The sequence below is a fragment of the Megalobrama amblycephala genome, linkage group LG8 (genome assembly GCF_018812025.1).
Source record: "Megalobrama amblycephala isolate DHTTF-2021 linkage group LG8, ASM1881202v1, whole genome shotgun sequence".
NCBI classification, from domain to species: Eukaryota; Metazoa; Chordata; class Actinopteri; order Cypriniformes; family Xenocyprididae; genus Megalobrama; species Megalobrama amblycephala.
In genome coordinates this window covers 33484538-33512130 of record NC_063051.1, presented here as the reverse complement: position 1 = coordinate 33512130, position 27593 = coordinate 33484538, and the positions used below count along the sequence as shown (strand labels likewise).

Below are 27593 nucleotides of genomic sequence, written 5' to 3'. Positions count from 1 at the left end.
TGCATTAATAAAAAGTATTTTTCCCTTCCCAAATGATTTCTGTATAGCTAATATATTTGCTTAAGTTAATCTCTATAAATGTGTTTTGTTGTTTTGCAGCAGAGACATCTGACTGATCTGGCTGAACATCTGAAATCAAAGCAGCACATACACAGTCAATATAAATGTGTTAGACGATTAGGAAAGTACCTTGAACAGAAAACACTTTGGTCTGAGGAAGTGTTTTATTAGAATAAACTGCTGTGCGACATGCAGCTTTTGTAAGCAGACCAGCCATTACGTTTATTTCAGCCATCAGCCAAAATAATAAAATAAAAAATAAACCACTAAGGTGTGATCGTTTTGAATGTTCCAAAGCCATAAATGAAGAGACGGTACATTCCATCCAACTGGCATCATGATGATTTCACTTCTTCTTGGGCTGATTAGGTGTGTTGAATTTGAAGAAGATGATGTCACCGTCTTCCACAATGTAGTTCCGTCCCTGTTGTCTGTATTTCCCTGCAGACTGCAAGTATTCGACAACATTATCAGTTTTCAACCTTTAACAATCCATGCTATTTTCTATGATCTTTTCAAGATCTTACTTTAGCTGCGTTTTCACTGCCTTCCTCCTTAAAGTCCACAAATTTCATGACTTCAGCCATAATGAAGCCTTTCTCAAAGTCTGTGTGGATCTTTCCAGCCGCTTGCGGGGCCTTGGTGCCTTTCTGTAAGGTGTTCAAACACATATAATTAAGAGGTGCATCAGTAATCATTTTAAAATATGTCTGTGAACCTGTGCTTTGCTTACCCTAATGGTCCATGCACGGACTTCGTCAGGTCCTGCTGTGAAGAAGTACTCCAGCTGCAAGGCTGCATACCCACACTTTATGATCTTAGTCAGAACACTAAAACAAAGAAATAAAAATTCATAATGATGTCACTACTGAGATTAAGCATGACCCAAAATATGATTGACTTTAGCATTTAGAGAATCATTTTAGTACTGTTGAAAATGCTTTTTTGCATGTGAAAAAGTATGAAGATTCTTAAATTCAGCAAAGAGAGCAAATCCTGACCTCTGTGTTTTGTTTTCCTCGCAATATTTCTGTTTCTCTTCATCAGTCATTTCCTGATACTTGCTCTCAAATCCCCCACTGAACGGGATGACCAGCGCACCTGGATCATGAGTGTCAACCCACTCCTTGATCTTCACCAACCTACAAAAGAAAAAACAGCAAATGTTTTTTGGCTCCCAAACTCAAATTTCCTGGGGACGGAAGCCAGTTCTCCATCAGGGACCAGCTGAACTGTTACGGCACAAATGTTTTTACAACCATGAATACATACAGTTATTGCTACAGTTGTATTGATCGACTCATCTCTCCATTATATACCTAGCATACTGCTCTACAAGTGTACTGTAGTAATGACACCTCAGACTGTATTACTTGACAATTGCAATTCAAGATCAAGCAGGAAGCCATGCCTTGAAAGGAAAAGTCCATCCAAAAAATGAAAATTCTGACATAATTTTCTCGCCCATATGTCAAATATCACAAAATATAAGAAAAGAAGATATTTTGAAGATGTTGGTAGCCAGTTTTGGTTCCCATTGACTTCCATTGTATATTTTGTCCACACAATGGAAGTCAAAGGGAACCGAAACCGTTTAAGAATGTTAGCAACATTCTTCAAAATATCTTCCTTTGTGTTCCACAGAAGACTGAAAGGTTTGGAACAACATGAGGGTGAGTAAATGATGACAGAATTTTCATTTTTGGGTGGACTATCCTTTAAAGAGGCCAGACACATCACTATCAAGCTTTGATGTAACAGGCAATTATTTAAAAGATATACAGCGCAATCAATTAACACATATGACATTTGTAAATCAATTTTGCCTCAGTTGAATGTGCAAAATAAAGTAGCTCGTGTAGCGGTGTTAAAACTAGAAAAGTGGGGGAAAAAATTTATTTGCAACCTGAATTCAAGGATAAACTATTTAAAAGGTGCAGTAAGCAAATTCTGAGAAACGTTGAAAGTGTTACCACAGTACACTTGTAATCAGCAGTAGGGGGCGTATCCACTCATGATGGGGGAGGAGAAAGAGTGAGCAAGAGGGAGATATGAAGACTTTAGAAAGAGAGATGGCTGAGAGACATCGCTTCAGCTATGATAAAGAGACATCCACTCATGCATTGCATGTTCGTGCATTTTGGGGGCGGAGCAATGAAAGGAGGGGTGCGTTTGTTTGGGTTGATTTAAAATATTGACAGTTTTTTCAGAAATCATTTACTGCACCTTTAACACTTGAAGGCGGCATGGCACGCTAGCCAGTAGATTGAGACCTGTTTCACATGGTCCAAAGGATGTGTAATCGAGGAGTGCAGGTATGACATCAATTTTGTAGGCCAAAACGCGGAAACGAGTTAGCATTTTAGCACTTCTGGTTCTATCATGCCGAAGTCAATGGGTTTTTTGAACTCGTGGGACAGTGGTGTGGTTTGTTTATCGCCTACCTTTAGCTTTTTACTTCTGGCAACTCTATTTAGGCTTCAAAATTCATAAAAGTTGTGTTCATCTGTGATCTTGATGGACAAAACATGTAAGTATCATAAACTTTTGTTGATCAAAGAGCTTGTTTTTTGCGATAATCCAAAAGCCTATGGAAAAATCCTATTGGGTTTTTGTCGAGGGACCAGTGTGATGCTAACTGCCGACTGGCCTACAAAGTGACGTCATACCTCACTCTATACCAGCACAGAAAGGATTCACTAACAGAAGTTAAACAGCTAAAATGTCATCTCACCATTTATTCTTTTTCCTGATGTAATCTTTCTCTGAGAGGTTAACCAAGTAGATCATTGGCTTGGATGTCAGGAACAGATACTTATTCAAGACCTCAATCTGAAAAACAATAATAAAAAACAGTTAGTGTATAACCAAAACTTAATCCAAGCAATTTCAGGCAGAGTATCGAGTGCTGCAGGTATGACATATTTTTGTAGGCCAGCCCAGAATGTAGCATCACCCTGGATACTAGAAACTTGCCAACAGGTTTTTCCATTGCCGTTTGAATTATTGCAGAAAATAAGCTTTGTGACCAACAAAAGATTATGATTCTTACACGTTTAGTTCATCAAGATAATCTTTACAAATTAACACATCTTTTATGAATTTTAGAGCCTTAATACAATCGCCAGAAGTAAAAAGCTAGGCAATAAACTACACCACATGACTTAAAATCATCACCACTAAGCTTCCGACAACTCTTTAAATCTTTACTTAAAATCTACAAGTTGGAAAGCTCAAGTTGAAATCTATTGCAAGAGCACTAGTATAAACATAAAACGGCTTTATAAGTGGACTAGTGAGTAGATGAGTTTTCCTGTTTGTGATGTCCACGACAATCTTTGTAGTCCCATTTAGCCACTTGGCATGAAATGGAAGTTGTGATATTCTTTTCCTCCCTACTGTGATTTAATACTTGAGTGAAACGGCTTCTTGAACAAAAAAAAATGTAGGGCAGGAATTTTGTCCAGTAAACACGTCCTCAGAGAAGATATACTACAGCAAGAGGGAGGGGAAGTTATTTTTTAATTAAAGATTACAAGGGCACACGAATTTTAAAAAATACTGATCTCCACGGATAAATCATTTATAATAAATACTAAAATATTCCATAAAAAACAAGAATTGTCTATTTTGATTTAATGGTGACTAACAACCGCTTTTATAAAAACACATAAAAAACATTTTATACAGTGGGTTATAACTGATTGTATTGTCAGTAATATGTACATGTTCATGTATTTTATGTCTTAGAATAAAACGTGACAATATCTTGAGCTTGTGTTAATCACAGACCTTATTTCAGACATTTAACCAAAAATCCATTCAAAAAACACATTGATTTGGGGCAATGGTCGTTTCCAGATTTTAGGACTCATTCCTTCATCTCTTTAACATTAAAAATAATAAAGATTTTAACCTCTTTGTCGTTCCATTCATGGTAATAACGGACATGTTTCTTTTCATCAACCACCCAGGACTTTATTTTACACATGATGTCCTGCAAGGAGAGAAAACACACACACAAAAAAAAGTCAGTGCATGTCTCTGCAGGCTTTCTGTTAAAGTACAAAGTAGGAAGAAGGTTTAAAAATTCTGCAGTGGTCAGATGCATACTGGGATATATAGTTCACTCACATATTCAGGTTTGAGTTTTTTGTCTCCACCCCTGACTGCGGTTTTCTCCAGCTTATCGATGATTGGCCCAATCATCTCTTCATCCTTCATCCTCAGCTCTTCGTGAATGATCTCAATATCCCTCACTGGGTCAACACAACCCTCAACATGGATAATATCTTCATCCTCAAAAGCTCCTACACAGAAACAAATATATAAATACAAATATATGGAACAAAACCTTAGGTTTCCCAGACATTTTGGCCAATGAATTGACACAACTTCCACAATATTTCCAGATTTATCCAGGATACATCTATTTGTATGTCAGATAATCATCATGCTGTAAATTTTAATTTTACTAAATCCATGTTTTTCATCTCTGGATATCACCATTTTTAGGTTTTTATCTGACACATATTGTTGAATTCTGTCTTTCTCACTCACACACACTTTTATTTGCAACTACATGGTAACTTACAGATAAAGAATTTCATAAAATACAAAAAATATCTTCAGAAATGGCAATCTACTCACGCGTCATGTGAAAGATGGAATCACAGGCACTGATGTGGGAGAGGAAGGCGTTACCTAAACCCTGGCCTGCGTGAGCCCCTTTTACTAAGCCAGCAATATCCACCACATTCAGAAATGCAGGAACCTTACTGGAGGGAAAGGTAAAAGAGAAGTTGAGATCATGTCACTGATGACTAGGAGCGGAAAGTGCTGATAATTGTATTATGTGTTATGCAGACATGCAGTGAGCACCTGGCGGGTTTATGGTACTGGCAGAGGAAGTCGTAGCGCTCATCTGGAATGGGCACACGGCTCTCGTTCGGGTCGATGGTGCAAAAGGGAAAATTCTCAGCCGCTGCCTGACTCTTTGTCAGAACATTGAAGAACGTCGACTTTCTGAAATCACAAACAAATTAACGGAGATAAAGGATGAAAACATGGATCACTGACATTCTGCTATGCATAACAAATGAACAAATATTTGATATATATATATAAGATATATTATATATATATGATTTTGGATGCAGCTTGGGTCTCATATATATATATATATATATATATATATATATATATATATATATATATATATATATACAGAGACCCAAGCTGCATCCAAAATCGTACTGTCTAGTATGTACTACATTTGGTTTAAAACTTACTTCACCATTTAAAGAGTAAATTCTAGTATGAATATGGGTAGTATGAATGAAATCTGGATATAGAAGTTACATCTGCCATACTGTCACGGTCACGAGATCTACCAGGCTTTATGGGATAGTAAAGTATACATCAATCGCACACTCCAGAATCTTGCTGGAAGTATTAAATCTGGGTACTTTTTGCCTACTGTTTTTTGAATACATAGTATTCATACATGCTACGTTTTTGGCATCCTATATAGTATGGAAGTAGGCATATTCGGACGTAGTTGCCATTCAAAAACCACTGCCCATCCTGATCTCATAATGAACCAAGATCATGAGTCATCATCCTTCTAATAATTATTTCACACAATGTAATGGGACAAGTTTGCACTAAGCACAAATAAAAAATGTAAAAAATTAAAAAGCAAAACAACTGTGGCAAGCATTCCCACTTTATCAGTCTGACACTATTCCTCCAGCAATGTCAAAATAGAGATACAGCACACATGCATAAAGCCAAAATGCCAGCTTGAAGTAACACGTACCCTACATTTGGTAATCCAACAATTCCAATTTTCAAGGAAGTCCCGAAACGTCCAATCAGGGGGGGTTGCTTTGGTCCATCTCCACCCTTCTTTGGAGGCATCTGTGGAGTAAAAGAATCATTCCCACTTTCAATTTAATGCATTACATAATTATCTGAGCAACTCAAGCAGTCACGCAGCTACCACACCTTTTTAGGAGCCATGGTAAAATATTATCAGTAACGTACTCTCGTGCAATATTACGAATGGAGTATATTTTGCATAATTAAGATCCGGTAGAAGCCACGCAACGTGTAACTTCTTCGCCTGGCTAACTGCAGTAACCAGTTGCCATTTCACGACAGTGAAACTAATGGCACCAGAATCCCAAAATAGCCCCCGCATTGAGTGTAAACTGACCGGCCTTATACACAGTAAGAGAGGCTAAATATATGCCACTCCCTGGACAAGTAAGAGAAGGCATATATCATTTCACTGCTAATAAATCCCTGCATCCCAGCCAAGTGACAGCCGGGTTAGTGGAGTTAGGGGTGCTTCATTACTCGATAGGAAGCCAACAGAGAGACACATGTGCCTCCAGAGCATCTATACCCCCATTCCCAATTCATTACTAGGTGTAGCAGGTTAGCATGCCGGTCATACGAAGGGGACAATATGCAATAAAAACAGACAATTTAAACAAAAATAGCACGTCTAAGCGATGCATATATAAATATGATAAAGCCTGCGCTTACATCACCTTGATATCACACTATATCTGTAAGCAGATGGAGAATTTCGCTGTGCTCAAATGAACACACGTTGCTACACACTCCGGCTGATGAAACGCAAAGAATGTCCATACCGGAAGAGTTCTGAATCCTCACATTGTGATTGGTCGAAGCCAGTTACGATATAATGACGTTAGGGTATGACGAAAACACATTTTGTGTTGTATACCTCATCGTTACATCCAGGATTAAGGACACTTTTTATTTACGATATTGCACATATTTTACCCTGCTAAGCACTTTCTAAGTTTAAACAAGGCATGGATGTAAACGTTTTTGTTTTGTTTATTGCAACCGGAAACTGTACCTCATATTTTCCAACATTGTCAATATACAAAGAGGTTATGGAGATAGAAACTTGTTATTTATAGTAACTATTTTAACAGCTTTGTTTGTACAGTCAGGGAATACAAACAAAGCTGTTAAAACTGCTTTTTAAAATACATTTAAGATTTACTATTATTTTGTATTTATTTTATATGCTATATATTGCTATATATATGTACACCTTGGCAGTTTTGCTATAATTGATGTCCAAACATTATTTGTGCTTTTTTCTCATAAACCTATATATAAAAAATATACACACATTATGTTTCCATGTTTTATGGGGACATTCCATAGACATAATGATTTTTATACTGTACAAACGGTATATTGTATCCCCTAACCCATCACAGAAAACTTTCTGCATTTTTACATTGTCAAAAAAACATTCTAAAAATAATTTAGTATGATTTATAAGCCGTTTTCCTCATTTGGACAAAAAAATAAATAAAATAAAAGGTCGAAAATACTTGTATTACTATCTTTGTGGGAACATTTGGTCCTTATAATATGTGACCCTGAACCACAAAACCAGTCATAAGTCACATGGGTATATTTGTAGCAATAGCCAACAGTACATCGTATGGATCAAAATTATCGATTTTTCTTTTATGCCAAAAATCATTATGATATTAAGTAAAGATCATGTTCCATGAAGATATTTTGTACATTTCCTACCGTAATTATATCAAAAATGTATTTTTGTAAGTGGATATGCATTGCTAAGGACTTCATTTGGACAACTTTAAAGGTGATTTTCTCAATATTTCGATTTTTTTGCACCCTCAGATTCCAGATTTTCAAATAGTTGTCCTATCAAACCATACATCAATGGAAAACATATTTATTCAGCTTTCAGATGATGTATAAATCTCAATTTCAAAAAATGTACCCTTATGGCTGGTTTTGTGGTCCAGGGTCACATATAGGGTTTACCAGGACCTCACACACACGCGCACACACACATTCTTGTACACCCTAACCTAGCCATCACAACTAATTGCCTAACCCGAACCCTTACCCTTAACCTACCTTTTACTCAATTATAACCTGATCCCTAAAACCAAATCTTGACCCTCAAACAGGCCTTTAAAGAGGTCTCAGAAAGTGAGGACCGGCCAAAATGTCCTCATTTTACTCTCTTGGTCCTCACTCTGATGGTCTAAATCTCACACACACACACACACACACAAATGTTTTTTAGGGTGGATCTAACATTGTCTTGGTCTGTCTTGACTATCAACATTTTCTTTTAGGCTGAAACATTGCCCTTTAAATGTATGAATCTTGCTATGCAGTTGCCATTTAATAGATACAGCTTATAATACTGTTTTTGATTTTAATGTATGAACAATACAGAAATTAGACAATTTATAACTGCAACATCAAAATAATGACTGTCCTCCTGCTTTCTAATATCACATATCTAGATATAAAGTAATGACATACTTTGTCACAGAAACATAAATGCCATCACTTGTATAGATTCACACCAGCAAAACAAGAATATACAGTTAGGGAGATTGCACGCTTCAGTAAACATGAAGGTACTTAAACAGTTCTGTAGATTGAAAATGAAGTGATCCATTGTCCTGATTTCTCCTTAGCTAGCTCTCAAAACACAATTGTGTACGATAATTTTTAGGTTTGTAAACATGGCTTGCATTGCTTTGCTACAAGGCCATATAGTCTTGTCATCAAGACAAGGATCAAGTAACACAAAGCATACAATTAAAATCCCAGTCAGAAGTGTTTTTGCAGCACTAGTGTTGACAGCATATTTCATATTTCAGTGTTTCAGTTACTATTTCATCATAATTGATGTAACTATAATAATTAGTGCAGATTCACAGTTCTACAAATGTGTCATTTGCTTTGTTTCAAAACCTTCTAAGGCAGCATCCATGAAAACCCTAAATGACTAATTAGAGACGCAGCAACTCAAATAGGATTCTGCATAGGAGACTCAACTTGCAATAGATTAAAACAGTGTTTAACTTCTGCAAATAATCTAATAAAAATAATACCCATAAATACATAGCACTCACAAATACAGGATAAATTAATTAATTTTTAATTCGTCTCACCATCTTGGACTTATTTTTCACTGAGCTTGCAATAGTACCTTCTGGGATTGCCTTTCCACAAACACATTCAATGCTGCCTTAAAGGGATAGTTCACCCAAAAATGAAAATTGTGTCATCATTTACTCTCCTTCAAGTTGAAGCTGAACACAATGGAATATATTTGGAAGAATGTATGTAACCAAACAGATCCCATTGTCTACCATAGTATATTTTTCCCTACTATGGTAGTCAATGAGGGGCAAGATCTGTTTGGTTACAAACATTCTTCCAAATATCTTCCTTTGTGTTCAGCAGAACAAAGAATTTATGCAGGTTTGGAACAACTTGAGTGGGAGTAAATGATGACACAATTTTCATTTTTGGGTGATCTATCCCTTTAAACTGGGCTAAAATGAGGCAGCATTACCACGTTGCTCACCTATGATGCCTTAAAATGCTGCCTACATAGGCAGCTCACTAGGCTTTGAAACAGAGCAGGTGTGTGTGTGGTTCAAAGGCTGTTGAATGTGCATATATGAGATTAAGAGTTCTGTGCTCTTTGCATGCCATGCATAGTAATCCAAGAGGTACAACACATACTGATACATAAATCAGTCTATTTAGCTCTTGCTTCGGCTTGTGTGACACCACAAAGTGAAGATTCACTGAGCACATCACCCCTATGAAGCGATATCACAGGGTGCTGGAAGCAATACAGATTTGTCACATGTAGTAAGACAACGTTTATCTGAAGCCATGTCCTGAAAGCAAGGCCACACCTTTCTGTCTTTGGCCACACCCACATACAGGAGCCAATGATCCCGCTGCCAGAACACATGTAGGTCAAAGGAAGGATTCACCCACAGGTCCAGTGAGAGATTCAGAAGATCCACTGAGAAGAAAATGGGGGGGACAAACAGTTAAAAGAGGGAAAAAAAGAACAGGGATAGGTCAAAAGGAAGATTTAGGTGAAGTGTGTTATTTTTGCGACCTATTATGCCCTTTTTCAAAGTCTTGATTTTGGGGTCTACTAGAATAGGTTTTCATGATTGAATATTAAAAAACACATTATTTTTCACATATTTTACATTGTTGCAGCACCTCTCTTCCCAGTCTGTCAATAACACTCTGTCACCATTCACTCACCCTCAAGTTGTTCCAAACCTGTATGAACTTCTTTCTTCTGCTGAACACAAAAGAAAATATTTTGAACAATGTCAGTAACCAAGCAGTTGATGGACCCCATTTACTTCCATTGTAATTTTTTCCATATTACGAAAGTCAATGGGGTCCATCAATTGTTTAGTTACCCATATTCTTTAAAATCTTCTTTTGTGTTCAGCAGAAGAAAGAAATTCATACAGGTTTGGAACAACTTGAGTAAATGGTGACAGAATTGACATTTTTGGGTGAACTATCCCTTTAAGAATCTCGCCGGAAGTGGTAGGTCATCTGGGTACTTTTTACCTACTCTTTTGAGTACTGTGAACTCGGACATACTTCTTTTGTCACATACTGTTTATATAATAGGGAAGTATGTGAGCATGTGCAGCCTTTGTTTAGTTCCTCTCTATGAAGCCCTTCCTTCCAAAAAGCATAATGTGCTCTGATTGGTCAGCTGGACCAGTGTTGTAATCGGTCAACCACTTTGAATGTGTTTCGGAATGTCATGTTGAATGTCATGCCCTTTATGATAATCGCAAGTTTCAACACACTACTAACGCAACTCGACAAGTTCTCACCCCTTTTTCGTGTATGCCTCGGCGGGAATTATTTAAATGAGGAATATTGAGTTGTGTACATTCAAGAAAATTCAAGACTACAGTCAAGGCGTTTCAAAGAGTTCAGAAACAGTGCTTACTGATTACCGATTTAGAGAATAAAGACCAGTTCACATCAACAAAGATAACTATAAAGATAACCATATTAGTGTCCACAACACTTGATTTTAAGCCTGCTACAGTTTTGTCGTCTGCTGCTTTAAATGCTCAAGCAGGATGGATTCTGATTGGCTGTCTATGTTTTTATTGTTCATCAATTGGAAAAAAAAAATGTTGTGAAAGTGATTCCAATTGTTTTTGGTGTGAACAGGCCTTAACTCCTTTTAGAGTGACTTTGTAACTTTGCAGACCTTTTTCATGTTGAAACAGCAACATTGCACACTAAAGAAAGTTGAAAATGTAAAAAAGCATAATAGGACCCCTTTAAAACACTCTTGTATCCCATACAGTTTAATGCAGAGACAATAAATAAGCCCTTAATATGTTGAATCAGTGAACGTGATTTCACCAAGTACAACATGTTCCTGGAACAACATCTTTGTTGATCCTGGAACAACATTCCAATCAGATCTGAGGGACAAGTTTACAGTTTATGTCAAGTTTAGGCTTACAGCCAGGGTTAGGTGCTTCCACAGCAGTGATATTCATCATTCCCCTCTGATTTAAGGTATAACTTGTGGGTAGTGTTAGGGTTAGGCATAGGGGTATGGTTATGATTACATTTTCGGGCAGGAATGGTGTTCCAGGATCAACAAAATATGTCTGTGGCACTATTTCGTTTGTTGAAGCATCCTGACCAGTCATTCAAAGAAACGTTGACTTAACAAATGGTGTGAGTGTTGTTATTGCTTTGGTAAATATAAATATACAACTGTTATCAGTTATAACATTTAATAATAAATGTTTGCTTTTTTCCCCATAATTTTCTGTCCCTAATTTACTAGGAATAAAAAAGGGCAAAAAAATCAACTCATAATAATATATGTGTTTGTGATTAGTAAAAAGAAAGTGCAAAGGTGCAAGTACAATAAAAAAAAACACTTGTCCAACTATGTGAACATCGTTAAAAATATTACGCAAGCCTGTTGGCTTCTTATGTTATGTCACCTTTCACTCATTCAATAAAAAAATAATAATAATTATGCATTACTGATACTGCCTAAAATTATTTATTTTTAAAGGTGCCCTAGAATTAAAAATTGAATTTATCTTGGCATAGTTAAATAACAAGAGTTCAGTACATGGAAATGACATACAGTGAGTCTCAAACACCATTGTTTCCTCCTTCTTATATAAATCTCATTTGTTTAAAAGACCTCCGAAGAACAGGCGAATCTCAACATAACACCGACTGTTACGTAACAGTCGGGGTGTACGCCCCCAATATTTGCATATGCCAGCTCATGTTCAAAGCATTAGACAAGGGCAGGACGTCTGGATGTGCACAGCTGAATCATCAGACTAGGTAAGCAAGCAAGGACAACAGCGAAAAATGGCAGATGGAGCAATAATAACTGACATGATCCATGATATCATGATATTTTTAGTGATATTTGTAAATTGTCTTTCTAAATGTTTCGTTAGCATGTTGCTAATGTACTGTTAAATGTGGTTAAAGTTACCATCGTTTCTTACTGTATTCACGGAGACAAGACTGTCGTTATTTTCATTTTTTAAACACTTGTCTTTTCTGTATAATTCATAAACAACTTCATTCTTTATAAATCTCTCCAACAGTGTGTAATGTTAGCTTTAGCCACGGAGCACTATCAAACTCATTCAGAATCAAATGTAAGCATCCAAATAAATACCATACTTACGCGATTAGACATGCTGCATGACGAACACTTTGTAAAGATCCATTTTGAGGGTTATATTAGCTGTGTGAACTTTGTTTATGCTGTTTAAGGCAAGCGCGAGCTCCGTGGGCGGGGAGCGTGAGCATTTAAAGGGGCCGCAGCCTAAATCGGCTCATATTTAATGATGCCCCAAAATAGGCAGTTAAAAAAATTAATAAAAAAAAATCTATGGGGTATTTTGATCTGAAACTTCACAGACACATTCAGGGGACACCTTAGACTTATATTACATCTTTTAAAAAGACGTTCTACGGCACCTTTAACCAAATATAAAATTTTAACATACACATACTCACCCTCTATTGCGAACAATATCCTGAACGCACTGATCTTTGTGGTATCTCACAAACTGTGTACAGGTCAGTCGTATTTCCTCAGGAACAGCAGCAGACTCAAGGCTTTCATCCTGACCAAAACCACACAGAGCAGCCAGCCTACAAACACACAAAGAAGCTGCTGAAACTACATCCAAAATAAACAAATAATATTTAATAACACAAACACGGCTGATTCACCTCTTTTTGAATGGAAGAATAATCAGGTGCTCGTCCAACCCAAAAATTCCAAAGGAAACAAAACCCTTATGGAGACAAAGCATATTTTAAATTTTTATAGCAACTCTTCTCATGTATCTAGTAGTGTTGTCAAAAGTACAGACTGTGATACCAAATTTTGAAATTTTAAAAATTGAACGCTCCTGTGCATTGATCATTGTAGCCAATCACAGGCATATCTGATGAACACGTGAACACAATGGCGAATCAGAGGTGTTTACGAATCCGCTCAACAGCGTTCAAAGCATCACATTTTTAAAAGTTGGTACTTTTGACAACTCTAGTATCTAGATGTTCTAATTTTGCAGTGAGAGTTGTGTGACTGTGATCACCTGTCCATAATTGGCTACAGCACAAAAGAACTGCAGCTCGAGGTAAAGCCGCCCTGGATCTGCATTGAACAACCACCACAGGCAGCTGGACAGGTTCTGAAATAAACAGTCCCAAATGTAAAAGAGGTAATTTGACATTGGAGGATGTTGAGAATAGTGCTCTGAGTACAAACCCGATTCCAAAAAAGTTGGGACACTGTACAAATTGCAATTTGTGAATGCAATGATGTGGAAGTTTCAAATTTCAATATTTTATTCAGAATACAACATAGATGACATATCAAATGTTTAAACTGAGAAAATGTATAATTTTAAGGAAAAAATAAGTTGGTTTTAAATTTCATGGCATCAACATTTCTCAAAAAAGTTGGGACAAGGCCATGTTTACCACTGTGTGGCATCCCCTCTTCTTTTTATAACAGTCTGCAAACGTCTGGGGACTGAGGAGACAAGTTGCTCAAGTTTAGGAATAGGAATGTTGTCCCAATGTTGTCTTATCTAATACAGGCTTCTAGTTGCTCAACTGTCTTAAGTCTTCTTTGTCGCATCTTCCTCTTTATGATGCGCCAAATGTTCTCTATGGGTGAAAGATCTGGACTGCAGGCTGGCCATTTCAGTAGCCGGATCCTTCTTATACGAAGCCATGATGTTGTAATTGATGCAGTATGTGGTCTGGCATCGTCATGTTGGAAAATGCAAGGTCTTCCCTGAAAGAGACGATGTCTGGATGGGAGCATATGTTGTTCTAGAACTTGGACATACCTTTCAGCATTGATGGTGCCTTTCCAGATGTGTAAGCTGCCCATGCCACACGCACTCATGCAACCCCATACCATCAGAGATGCAGGCTTCTGAACTGAGCGCTGATAACAACTTGGGTTGTCCTAGTCCGGATGACATGGCGTCCCAGTTTTCCAAAAAGAACTTTAAATTTTGATTCATCTGACCACAGAACAGTTTGCCACAGTCCATTTTAAATGAGACTTGGCCCAGAGAAAACGCCTGCACTTCTGGATCATGTTTAGATATGGCTTCTTTTTTGACCTATAGAGTTTTAGCCGGCAACGGCGAATGGCACGGTGGATTGTGTTCACGACAATCTTTTCTGGAAGTATTCCTGAGCCCATGTTGTGATTTTCATTACAGTAGCATTCCTGTATTTGATGCAGTGCCGTCTAAGGGCCCGAAGATCACGGGCATCCAGTATAGATGATGATAACTTCAAACTCTTTGCAATTTTTCTCTGAGAAACTCCTTTCTGATATTGCTCCACTATTTTTCGCTGCAGCATTGGGGGAATTGGGGATCCTCTGCCCATCTTGACTTCTGAGAGACACTGCCACTCTGAGAGGCTCTTTTTATACCCAATCATGTTGCTAATTGACCTAATAAGTTGCAAATTGGTCCTCCAGCTGTTCCTTATATGTACATTTAACTTTTCCGGCCTCTTATTGCTACCTGTCCCAACTTTTTTGGAATGTGTAGCTCTCATGAAATCCAAAATGAGCCAATATTTGGCATGACATTTCAAAATGTCTCACTTTCAACATTTGATATGTTATCTATATTCTATTGTGAATAAAATATAAGTTTATGAGATTTGTAAATTATTGCATTCCTTACTTATTCACAATTTGTACAGTGTCCCAACTTTTTTGGAATCAGGTTTGTATAATCATGTGGCTTACTTCATTATGTGTGTGTATATGCTTGTGTTTATGAGGCAGTGTATGTCTTTCTCATAGAGTGTGAGGAGTGGACATACAGCCAGCATGCTGACAATGAGAAGCAGGCAGAGGAGCACATGTCGAGCTATCTGCCTCTCCTCCTGCGCACGTCTGGAACTTGACGCCTCGCTCAGGAAAATCCCTAGAACAGAAACACGCTCTCTTTTACTCCCTGATGAAGCTTGGCAATCAAATGGTATTTAATGACTTGATAATCATAAGAATAAAATGAAAAACATTTCAACCTGCTGAAGGCACTGGCGAGTCATTAAGATGTCCGACTATCATATCTGGCATGGGTTCACAAACATCTGTCAACAAAGGAGAAGTTACACTACATGCACATTCTAGAAATATATCCAGCATTGGGAAATCACTTGGTTTTTGAAAACAACTATAGTCTCCATACCAAATAAGGGAGGTTGTAAAAGGGATAGTTCACTCAAAAATTTAAATGGTCATAATTTACTCCTCATGTTTTTCCAAACTTGTATTTGTGTATGGGAACATAAAAGAAGATAGTGCTTTTTGACCATACAACGACAGTGTTGTTTTGAACCCCTTTTATTATACTAACAAAAACTTTTAGTTGAATTTTCAAATAAATTCTTTTTAAAAAAACTTTGAGAGTCCTGTGCAAGAAAGTCAAACAGGTTTGGAGTAAGTAAAAAGGGTGAGTAAAAGATGAGAATTTTTATTTTGGGGTGAATTATTTCTTTAAAGGGTTAATTCACACAAAAATAAAAATTCTATTATCAATTACTCGCCCTCATGTCCCTCCACTGAAAAATCTATTCACTCAAAACTCTTATGCTTCAAAACGTTCATAAAGAGATTGTAACAGAAATTCATATGAATCAGGCGGGTTAATCCAAGTCTTCTGAAGAGACACGATCACTTCACCATATCTGAGTGCTCTATCTGTGCATGTTTGCTGATCAATGTTCAAATGTGAATAAAAGCCTAAATTTAATTTGTTCATCATGTAAAGTGATCGTGTCTCTTTAGAAGACTTGGATTAAACTGCTTGATTCATATGGATTTATTTTATGTTCTCTTTTTGAATGTTTTGACAGAAATCTCTCAGAATTAATTATAAACGTCTTCAATTGTGTTCCGAAGATGAACAAAAGTCTTACGGGTTTGGAAAGACATGAGAGTGAGTGATGACAGAATTTCTATTTTCTGTGAACTAGTTGCTTTGCTTTTTCTAGTTGTTCTCCAACACTGAATAAATGTACATAAATAATCTATATATAATGTACAAACTACCTGTGTTGGTGTAGGTTCGATCTAGCTCAGATGAGTTCTGGCTCTCTGGCTGGGGGTGTCTCACATCTTCTGCTGTGCCTGTCATGGGGTTTTGATCTAGGGCCTGATAGTTCTGCTCCTCTTGGGCCCCTCGGCTCAAACTCATCAAAGACAGACCACCCAGAATGATGCTGCAGCCCAGAACTACCACAGTACACACAATCTGAGGAAAAAGGTTCAGATGGTGGGGGGAACAGAGACAAATTGTGTTATGATGTTTTGTATAAACACAGTCAAAAATCCCAACCTACCTGCCCCTTGCCGTAAAAGAAGGCGGAGTCTACGTTGTCACTCATTCTCTGTCCTATCATGAGCAGCCCACCCACAATTAGAAAGGGAATTCTAAGACAACAAAATTAAAACACAAAAGGTGTTTTCTCCAATAAATCCGGAATTCTGCTGTATAAATTAAAGCTCAATTTAATTACATTTATTTTAATTTAGAAAATAAAAACATTGAAAGGATTTATTTTGGAATAATAAACGCACTAGCATGCAAACCACACACGCTCACACACACGCATATATACTCACCCCCATCCAAAGATGATGAAAACTATGGGTTTCACTTTCAAGTTTTCATTTCTGCCCAATAAAGTAAGAGCGAACGCCAAAAGACCTATAACACAATATCTACACAACTGCTAAACACCGCTACAACTGCACAACACAAAGGAGATGTATCACAACCTAAATCATACAATAAAAATAATCCTTATCCATCAAGTATTGTTTACTGTGAGTAAGTGTTTGATGATTTCTTACCTGTCCACATGTAGGTGCTGTAAAGAGACCCATAAAGTAATGTAAAGGTGAGAATTTGGCCAAACACTTTCCCCTGCTTTGGCACAAACTTCCACACGATCATCGACACACATGCTAGGAGCTGCATTAGAGACGAAATAAACATAACATGCTTTAATAAATAAATCAAGAAAATATATTTTTACATTTTCTGAGGAAAATATATGTTGAATTAACTTGCTGGGGACATAGCCATTATGTTATAATGCCACTTTTACAAGATGTATTGTAAGTCTCAGGTGTGCCCAGAATGTGTCTGTGAAGTTTCAGCTCAAAATGCCCCACGGATCATTTATTATACCATGTTATAAATGCCTATTTTTGAATGGAAGGAAAAACATGCTGTTTTCGTGCATGTATCTTTAAATGCAAATGCTGCTCCCCACCCCGCTTTCCAGAAGAGGGCGGAGCCTGTACAACTCGTGCTTCAGATACTCTGCCAAAAATGAACAAAACATCTGTTTGGTTTTGATTATCATCTCTATCGCGGCCACGCTCACGTGACATTGCAGGTTTTCTGAGCGCACACATCCAAAGTATGCGCACAGAAAGCTGGCTGTCAGACGGCGCGTCCTGTGAGTATTAAAGGTCCCGTTTTTCGTGTTTTTTTGAAGCTTTGATTGTGTTTATAGTGTGCAATATAACGTTCATGTTTCGCGTGTAAAAAAACACAGTATTTTTCACATAATTTACTTATCTGTATACCGCTGTTTCCACTGTCATAAAAAGGGGCCGATGACTTCCTTGTTCTATGAAGTCCCTCCTTCAGAAATACGTAACGAGTTCTGATTGTGCCAGCGGTTCCTGTGTTTTGATTCGACAGCAGTTTAGCGCTCCTTGCCCGGAAAGGTCACGCCTCTTACCATAACGGGGAGATGCACGCGCTCAGTGTTATTGTAAACATGTCTTTAATTTTACCCTATCAATTTGAGCCGGAATCAGACCCGGTGATTGGACTGCGGGATGAAAATAACAGCGTTCGACGACATGGCGACAAACACACTCTACAAACGCAACTCTTGTGTATTCCTGTGGGCGGAGGTTAGTCAAAAAACTGTTTTAGTGACGTCATTAAAGAAGGAAGTAGAGGGATGTAGTCCAAACTGGCCGTTCGATGTAGGCAACTTCTGTTAAATAAAATATCTCGCTTGGCATTGAACTTTGAGCTTTAAAATTTTACAGATTTTATTGATACTCTAACAACAACATTACACACTAACTAAAGTTTGAAACATGGGATCACGAAGAACGGGACCTTTAAACTGATTTCTCTTACATGTCTTATTGCACTTAAACTGTGTTTTTGACATAACCTTGTGTGTATTTGACAAAGTTCAAAAGTGTGTGGAGATAAACATGGCTGCGGAGATAAACATGGCGGATAAGAACTAGTATGAACAACTAGCAGTTAGTTAGGGGTAATCAGTCTTACTTTTTGGTATCAAATCAGACCAAATTTATGTTACTGACTTAAAGTTATGAACAGTCTGAAAGAAAAAAATGTATGCAGCCAGCCCCTGAGCGCATTTTATTGTGTCACTTGCAGAGATAAGAGGTTTGGAAAAAGTACCACAAATTAAATAAAAAAAGAGAGAGGTAAAGAAACAGGGAGTGAAAAAAGCAAGTGAGTTAAAGAATTATGGATACGTGTGCCTTTGTGCAGGATCATGTACCTGTGCTAAGAACAGATTTGTGGCAAACATATGTGGCAGCCTCTTAAACTTCTTACTAAGTAGCATGACAGCAAGGGTCCAAACCTGCAACACACACACACACACACACACACACACACACACATATTTTGGTAATCCAGATTCTGTAACTCATTGTTTCTGGGATCAGATATTTCATCTCTGTTTGATGTAGAAGCTTTGATTTTTAATCCTCTTAAAATTCTTATGTATGTTCTCTATGGTTACACATGCATGTAAAGCAGGTTTTAAAGAACAGTACAGAATAAAATCAGAAATTAACCAGAAAAAAAAGAACAGAATGAGAATAACACGAATAGAATAGACAGAAATGACCAGAACAGAATAATAATAGAACAAAATAGTGAATAGAATAGAATTAGAAATTAACCAAATGAGACAGAAAACGACCTGAATTGAATAGACAAAAGTGAACCAAAAGAGACAGAAAAGAACCTGAATATAACAGAATATACAGAAGTGAACAGAAGAGAATAGAATCAGAAATTAACCATAATACATTAAAGAAAAGAGAACCTGAATAGATTTGAACAGAACAAAACAAAATTGAATAGACAGAATAGACAATATAATAATTGAATAGAAAAGAATCAAAAGTGAACCAGGTGAGTCAGGAGGACAGAAGAGAACCTTAGAATAGAATAGAATAGAATAGAATAGAATAGAATAGAATAGAATAGACAAAAGAAGTAAACACACACCAGACCTGAATAGAATTGAACGGAACAGAACAGAACAAAGTTGAATAGACAGAATAGACAATATAATAACAGAATAGAATAGAATCAAAAGTGAAACACACAAGACAGGGGATGGGAAAGAGCCTTTAATAGAATAGAATAGAACAGAACAGAACAGAATAGACAAAAGAAGTGAACACACACCAGACCTGACTAGAATTGAACAGAACGGAACAAAATTGAATAGAAATGACAATAGAATAGAATAGAATAGAATAGAATAGAATAGAATAGAAAACCACACAAGACAGGGGGGACAGGAGATAACCTAAATAGAACAGAATAGAAATTGAACCACACAAGACAGGGAGGCTGTAGAAAACCTTATTAGAAATGAACAGATTAAAATAGAATATAATCAAAAGTGAACCACACAAGACAGGGGGACAGGAAAAAGCCTTTAATAAAATAGAATAGAATAGACACAAGAAGTGGACACACACCAGACCTGAATAGAACTGGACAGAACAAAATAGACAGAATAGACAGAAATGACAATAGAATAGAATAGGATAGAAGAGAATAGGAAGTGAACCACACAAGACGGCGGGACAGGAGAGAACCTTAATAAAATAGAATAGAAATTGAACCACACCAGATAGGGGAACAGGAGAGAACCTTAACAGAATAGAATAGAATAGAATAGAATAGAATAGAATAGAATAAAATCAAAAGTGAACCACGCAAGACAGGAGGACAGGAGAGAACCTTAATAGAATAGAATAGAATAGAATAGAAAGTGAACCACACAAGACAGGGGGACAGGAGAGAACCTTTAGAATAGAATAGAATAGAATAGAATAGACAAAAGAAGTGAACACACACCAGACCTGAATAGAATTGAACAGAACAGAACAAAGTTGAATAGACAGAATAGACAATATAATAACAGAATAGAATAGAATCAAAAGTGAAACACACAAGACAGGGGGACAGGAAAGAGCCTTTAATAGAATAGAATAGAATAGAATAGAAAGTGAACCACACAAGACAGGGGGACAGGAGAGAACCTAAATAGAATAGAATAGAAATTGCACCACACAAGACAGTGGGGACTGTAGAGAACCTTATTTGAATAGAACAGATTAAAATAGAATATAATCAAAAGTAAACCACACAAGCCTTTAATAGAATAGAATAGAATAGAATAGACACAAAAAGTGAGCACACACCAGACCTGAATAGAACTGGACAGAACAAAATTGAATAGACAGAAATGACAATAGAATAGAATAGAATAGAATAGAATAGAAAGTGAACCACACAAGACAGGAGGACAGGAGAGAACCTTAACAGAATAGAACAGAACAGAACAGAACAGAACAGAATAGAATAGAATAGAATAGAATAGAATAGAAAGTGGACCACACAAGACGGGGGACAGGAGAGAACCTTTAGAATAGAATAGAATAGAATAGAATAGAATAGAATAGAATAGAATAGAATAGAAATTGAACCACACAAGACGGGGCAGGAGAGAACCTTAATAGAATAGAATAGAATAGAATACAAATTGAACCACACAAGACGGGGCAGGAGAGAACCTTAATAGAATAGAATAGAATAGAATAGAATAGAATAGAATAGAATAGAATAGAAATTGAACCACACAAGACGGGGCAAGAGAGAACCTTTATAGAATAGAATAGAATAGAATAGACACAAAAAGTGAGCACACACCAGACCTGAATAGAACTGGACAGAACAAAATTGAATAGACAGAAATGACAATAGAATAGAATAGAATAGAATAGAAAGTGAACCACACAAGACAGGAGGACAGGAGAGAACCTTAACAGAATAGAACAGAACAGAACAGAACAGAACAGAACAGAATAGAATAGAATAGAATAGAATAGAATAGAAAGTGGACCACACAAGACGGGGGACAGGAGAGAACCTTTAGAATAGAATAGAATAGAATAGAATAGAATAGAATAGAAATTGAACCACACAAGACGGGGCAGGAGAGAACCTTAATAGAATAGAATAGAATAGAATAGAATAGAATAGAATAGAATAGAATACAAATTGAACCACACAAGACGGGGCAGGAGAGAACCTTAATAGAATAGAATAGAATAGAATAGAATAGAATAGAATAGAAATTGAACCACACAAGACGGGGCAAGAGAGAACCTTAATAGAATAGAATAGAATAGAATAGAATAGAATAGAATGTGAACCACACAAGACAGGGGGAGAGGAAAGAGCCTTTAAGAGAAGAGAAGAGAAGAGAAGAGAAGAGAAGAGAAGAGAAGAGAAGAGAAGAGAAGAGAAGAGAAGAGAAGAGAAGAGATCTAACTGAATAAGTCTGTATTTTCTCACTTCTAATCCACTGTAAGCAAATGGTATGTGTTCTTAAACACATCAACCCACACACACTCACCAGGGCTATTAGGCTGACAATGCTGATGTTAAAGCTCACATCCTGTAGCTCCGCCACCAGGGACGTGGCCTCCATCCATGGAATGGTCAGTAACCATGCCAACACATACATGATTGGCGCTGACAGGAAGGTGCTAATGACCATACCAGAGGTCACCTACCACACACAAAATGTTTGTACTGATCCGTGTTGACTAAATGTTTAATAGCAATGATTGAGTCTGGGTGACATTTACAGAAATTCATTCATAGCTTACCACCTCCAGCTCCATGTTGTACTGAGCAGCATAGATGGCCACGCTGGGAGCAGTGGGGAAGACTCCGTAAAGGAAAGCATAATCAGACAGGCTAGAGTGATTCACAGAGCTGGAATTACCAGCGTCCAACAGCTCCACCATGTCCTTACACATCAATGGCATAACTAGCCTGGAAAACACAAACAAAAATTGCATAAATCAGTACTCAAAAATGGTTCAGATTTATGTATTTTAACTACATTTAAAATTTACATTAAAGGGTTATTTCACCCAAATATAAAAATCCTGCCATTTACTTACCCTCATCTCATTCTAAACCTCTAAGACTTTAGTTCATCTTCGGAACACAAATGAAGATAATTTTATGAAATCTGAGAGATTTCTGTCCCTCCACTGACGGTCTACCACTCTGACGATTCAAAAAGTTCATAAAGAGATTATAAAACTAATCCATATGAACTGAGCGGTTTAGTCCAAATTTTCAAAAACAATGGCTCTGGCTCAAACACGCTGCGTAACATATGAAAATGAACCTTATTGGTTCTCGTTATCTCATACATCAAGCAAGCACCATAACTGATGTGAGTTGATGAATGTTTATATGTGAATAAAAGCCTGAATAAAATTTGTTCATCATATAAAGCGATCAAGGCTCTTTGATCGAGAAAATCTGGACTAAACCACTCAATTTATATAGATTAGTTTTACAATCTCTTTATGAACTTTTTGAAGTGTCAGAGTGGTAGTTGCGTGGACTGTCAATGGAAGAACAGAGAGCTCTCAGATTTCAACAAAAAGATCTTAATTTGTGTTCCGAAGATGAATAAAAGTCTCACAGGTTTGGAACAACATGAGGGTGAGTAAATGATGACAGAATTTTCTTTTTATAAACATAATATGATGCGCATATATGTTAGTCATATATAAATGAAACAAGAATGAGATTTATGTAATACTACTAATAAACCGAATGTTTTAAATACACAATAACCAGATTTATATATTTATCATCAATAAATACAATTTATTATACATGTGTTCTCATATATTTTAAATAATTGATTCTTGCTTATTTCACAACTAGCCAAATTTGAGCAGTGTTCTGATTTTTAACTGATTAAATTTAATTATTTTCAGAATTAACAGATTTATGCTGATTCTATGGATTTTAAATAAATAAATTTTGAAAATACTGAAAATTTTGAAAATAGCTTTATTTCAATGAATGAAAATTATTTTTAATATTTTCTTTAGTTAACAATAACAACACAGCTGATGATAGGTATGACACATTGGTCTAATGGTAACCTTTGCTACAACTTGCATAATCATGGTAGCTCATAAACCACCTTGTGCAACCTGTTGGTTAAACACACAACTCTCTTTCACTCACAGTTTGGCAGTGATAAGCAGGATGAGGGAAACCCCAGTGGTACGCGTGAGTTTACCCATCTGTCCCACCATGTTCAGGCCCAGATAAAAGAGTGCCGCCCCTCCGAAAGAGTCTGCCAGTCCGTCAACAAACTCTCCAAGTAAAACAGGGACACGTCCACCAAACAGGAAATGAGAGAGAATTCCAACAATAACCATGAAGACTATTGGGTTCTTCAAAACCTGAAAAGATAGAAAAGAATAACATGAAAAAAAGGCTGACGTCAACAGAAACTTCTGCATGAAGATAAACACACGCACCTGCAGTATGACCGTAAAGATCACGTGCAGTTTGCTGTAGCTGCGGTCATTGGTGTGTCTCCATCTCTGGATCTCACACAAAGCAAATCCCACAGGGTTCAGCAGCATCAGAGACACAGGAGCCACCAGATATATATACTGCACGTACTCTGGGTGCGAACTCCTGTACAGCGCATCCACTGTATGGGAATTATGATCTTATGATTAATGTGAACTGTCTGCATGTGTATTTTAGATATACACTGCCCTCCAAAAGTTTGGAAACACCTCTAGCAAAGTGTGGTTTTGGACGATATCAGCATAAATCCTTATCATTTTTTGATGCAAATACATTAAAGTAACTTGATATTATCATTGAAGACCAGCAAGAATAATTTTCATTTTGATTACATAATAATGGCAATATATACATGTCAAAGTCAGACATGCCCCTTTGCCAGCTGTGATGCCTGGTTACTGGTTTAAACTTGGCCCAGGTTTGTAAAAGATTTTTGGGTCAGCAAACCTTAATAGCTTCAACAATTGATTGCCAATTAAGTTTAGAATACAATGAACCAATTAGAATGAAGTTTAGGTCAGATAGCTGCTAATGGTGGATGTTTTGATGAATCGAAAATTTTAGTTTTTTTATATGTATAAACTGTTTATGTAATAAAATATGTTTTCGTAGTTTGTCTTGTCCCTTATCAGTGCAAAATTATCACACATTAAAAAGGATTCATGCCAATATTGTCCAAAACCCCACTTTTCTAGGGCGTTTCCAAACTTTTGGAGGGCAGTGTATCTGTGTGTGAGGGGATCCTCACCTATAGGATATCCCAGTGCAAAGTCATTGCTCTGAGTGGCAAAGATAGCATACAGCCCTGCTTTACTGAATTTGCTCTCAGGATTTGCCACCAACAGCGTCAGCACACACACCAGCAAGAAGACACACACTTTTGCGATCAAAACGCTCCATAGAAACGACCAGACGATGTGCTCAAACTGCAGCTGCACCATGTTCTTGAAGAGCAGGGCAGGAAGAGCGAAACACGACAAAAAGCTGCCCAGACCATTTACTTGTCCCACGCTAATGATGTTACTGCGACCCGCCGCATATCCGCACAGAATAATGCCAAAGCACTCCAGCAGAGCCGGGAAAAGATTGTTGATAGACATGGCCGGTGCTCCAAGAGGGCTGTGGGTGATGTTGAGGCCATGAATGGTGACATACTGGCCCTCCATGATGATAAGTTTGACAGTGACAACTGAGAGATGATCTAATGGTGCAGACCTGAAAGCTAGGAGGAGATAAAAACATGTCAAAAGACCTCAGTGAGGGCTCAACAAAAGTGCTGCTATCCTATATGACACTGTTTTCCAGCAGAAGTGTGTTTATGAATTTATAGCTGCCATGTTATATAAATTATAAAATTATATTTATATAATTTATATTATATTTATAGATTTATTATAAAATTATATAAAACAACAAATTAATTGCTGAAACTGCAATAACTAAAAAAAAGGGATATGACCAAATTCTACATAAATTATAAAATTTATAAAATAGTAAACCAAAAATATATTACTATGTGATTATTACAATAACAGGAGTTGTGTCATTTCCAACCTGTATATAAATTATAAAATTATATTATATTAAAAACCAAATTAATTGCTGAAACTGCAGTAACTAAATATATAAAATATAATATATAAAATATAAATATATAATATATAAAATTCGACATAAATGATAAAATTCTATAATTATATAGTCAACTAAAAATATATATTATTATGTGATGATTACAATAACAACTTTGTTATTATTTTTAAATGAGCTGCAAAAATCTGGACACTGACGAACTATAATATTCATATATATAATAATATTATAGTATAATAATTAAAAATGTGTTTCTTATGATAAACAAGGCCATTGAATAGCTAGAGTTGACATCTATACTACTATAAACGTTTTAGTCTTACCTTGCGACGAAAACAACAGAAATATAACGGTTGTCGATGACCTTCCATGTGTTCACGTGTCGAGATTATCAATACATGGATTACATAATATCATGTTAAAGAAAAACACGCCCGAAACATCCATGTTTTCACTCTGGTCACAGCAGCATCTCGAGCTCTTCGGCGCTCCGTTACTTTCAATGTCAAATCACTCAATGACTGACGCGTGAGTCCGCCTATGACGTCGTCTAACCCCGCCTTATCTCGTCTGGTCATGTCGCTGATTGGTGGAAGCGTAGACAGTATACAGATATTCATGGAACATTCTCATGTGATTGGCCACCGTCATGCACGCTAGTGGATGGGCGTCATATTGCCTCTAATAATAGTAAAGAAGAAATCTGTTGGGAGATTACCACATCATGGTCTGTTTTTCACTTTAAAACAGAGTAGGTTTCCTTTTTTTTATTTATTAATTTATGAAAAACCAACAAAAAGTGCAATGAAGTGACAAAGAATTAAATAGGATTAGTTCAAATTCAAATTTAAATTTCCTGATAATTTACTCACCCCCTTGTCATCCAAGATGTTCATGTCTTTCTTTCTTCAGTCGAAAAGAAATTAAGGTTTTTAATGAAAACATTCCAGGATTATTCTCCATATAGTGGACTTCACTGGAACCCAAACAGTTGAAGGTCAAAATTAGTTTCATTGTAGCTTCAAAACGTTCTACGCGATCCCAGACGAGAAATAAGGGTCTTATCTAGAGAAACCATCACTCATTTTCTAAAAAAAATTAATACATTTTAAAGCAGAACTAAGTAACTTTTTTACCTTCATAAATAGTTTTCTAAGTCCTTACGATGGTTAATGGACTTGTAGTGGTGTGTTTGAGGCGTGCACTAACCCCCTCTGGCACGTCTACGCCAGAATACAGCACTTGCAAGTTGAGCTGCGCCGACCCGACACAATCTCGCCTCATGTTCACATTCACGCGAGAGTGACAAAATGCTTTACGGTAATTCAAAAACAATGTATATTATGACTTTATAAGACAATTTCGAAAATTACCCACCTCCATCGAGATTTCTTGTACTGTATTTGCAAAACTACTGCGCTGGTGAGCGTTGTAGTCGTTGTAGTCCCTAGCTGCGCTTGGAGTATTTACGACAGTGTGATTCACTGAAGGAACCTGTAGGGGGAGCTTCGCAAATCTTACTGAGTTCCGCTTTAACCATAAATGCTCATCTTGAACTAGGGCTGCGTTCCAGTTCGTTTTCTAAATGCCCTTCCCTTGCTAACTTCCCTCAGTCTCGTTAATGTACGTCATTGCTTACATTGCACGAGTGCCCACTACTGGCAGAACCCTTGCAATGGGCTGAATTGGAACATCCTAAGCCCTTGATCGCTTGGAATCTGCTATGGAGTTGATTTATTA

At 37.0% G+C, this 27593-nt stretch overlaps 2 protein-coding genes across 5 annotated transcripts; both read right to left on the bottom strand.

Moving 5' to 3' along the window:
* Positions 1-205: 205 nt before the first annotated feature.
* Positions 206-6774, bottom strand: ola1 (Obg-like ATPase 1). Of its 3 annotated transcripts, none has more exons than XM_048200733.1 (11): positions 6621-6774; positions 5882-5982; positions 4942-5085; positions 4711-4838; positions 4195-4370; positions 3977-4057; positions 2795-2892; positions 1062-1202; positions 794-890; positions 588-710; positions 206-508 (listed from the first exon to the last, which is right to left on the bottom strand). In XM_048200733.1, the coding sequence occupies exons 2-11, from the start codon at positions 5980-5982 to the stop codon at positions 407-409; spliced, it is 1191 nt and encodes a 396-aa protein (XP_048056690.1). In that variant the 5' UTR covers positions 6621-6774; the 3' UTR covers positions 206-406. The 3 variants fall into 3 exon arrangements, with proteins under 3 accessions (XP_048056690.1, XP_048056691.1, XP_048056689.1); XM_048200734.1 differs by having other exon boundaries at positions 6616-6732; XM_048200732.1 differs by lacking the exon at positions 6621-6774 and adding an exon at positions 6070-6220.
* On the bottom strand, positions 5956-26716 carry gpr155b (G protein-coupled receptor 155b). 2 transcript variants are annotated; one of them, XM_048200730.1, is made up of 18 exons: positions 26177-26709; positions 25009-25482; positions 24203-24381; positions 23904-24124; positions 22511-22679; positions 22255-22410; positions 19087-19170; positions 17375-17495; positions 17144-17228; positions 16861-16951; positions 16571-16772; positions 15544-15609; positions 15337-15440; positions 13572-13667; positions 13201-13265; positions 12982-13119; positions 9825-9937; positions 5956-5982 (listed from the first exon to the last, which is right to left on the bottom strand). In XM_048200730.1, the coding sequence occupies exons 2-17, from the start codon at positions 25424-25426 to the stop codon at positions 9889-9891; spliced, it is 2244 nt and encodes a 747-aa protein (XP_048056687.1). In that variant the 5' UTR covers positions 25427-25482; positions 26177-26709; the 3' UTR covers positions 5956-5982; positions 9825-9888. The 2 variants fall into 2 exon arrangements, with proteins under 2 accessions (XP_048056687.1, XP_048056688.1); XM_048200731.1 differs by lacking the exons at positions 5956-5982; positions 9825-9937 and having other exon boundaries at positions 13043-13119; positions 15260-15440; positions 26177-26716.
* Between the last annotated feature and the right edge of the window lie 877 nt (positions 26717-27593).

Excerpts from the sequence above, each read along its gene's own strand:
- ola1 (XM_048200732.1), bottom strand. Across the intron at positions 4,371-4,710 it reads TTCCATCTTTCACATGACGC|GAGCTTTTGAGGATGAAGAT; the intron begins GTGAGTAGATTG and ends GTTTCTGTGTAG. Across the intron at positions 509-587 it reads GCAGTGAAAACGCAGCTAAA|TCTGCAGGGAAATACAGACA; the intron begins GTAAGATCTTGA and ends GAATACTTGCAG.
- gpr155b (XM_048200730.1), bottom strand. The coding sequence starts at position 25,426 with ATGGAGGGCCAGTATGTCACCATTCATGGCCTCAACATCACCCACAGC. Across the intron at positions 17,496-19,086 it reads CAAATCTGTTCTTAGCACAG|CTCCTAGCATGTGTGTCGAT; the intron begins GTACATGATCCT and ends TCTCTAATGCAG. Across the intron at positions 15,610-16,570 it reads TCGAACCTACACCAACACAG|ATGTTTGTGAACCCATGCCA; the intron begins GTAGTTTGTACA and ends CTTTGTTGACAG.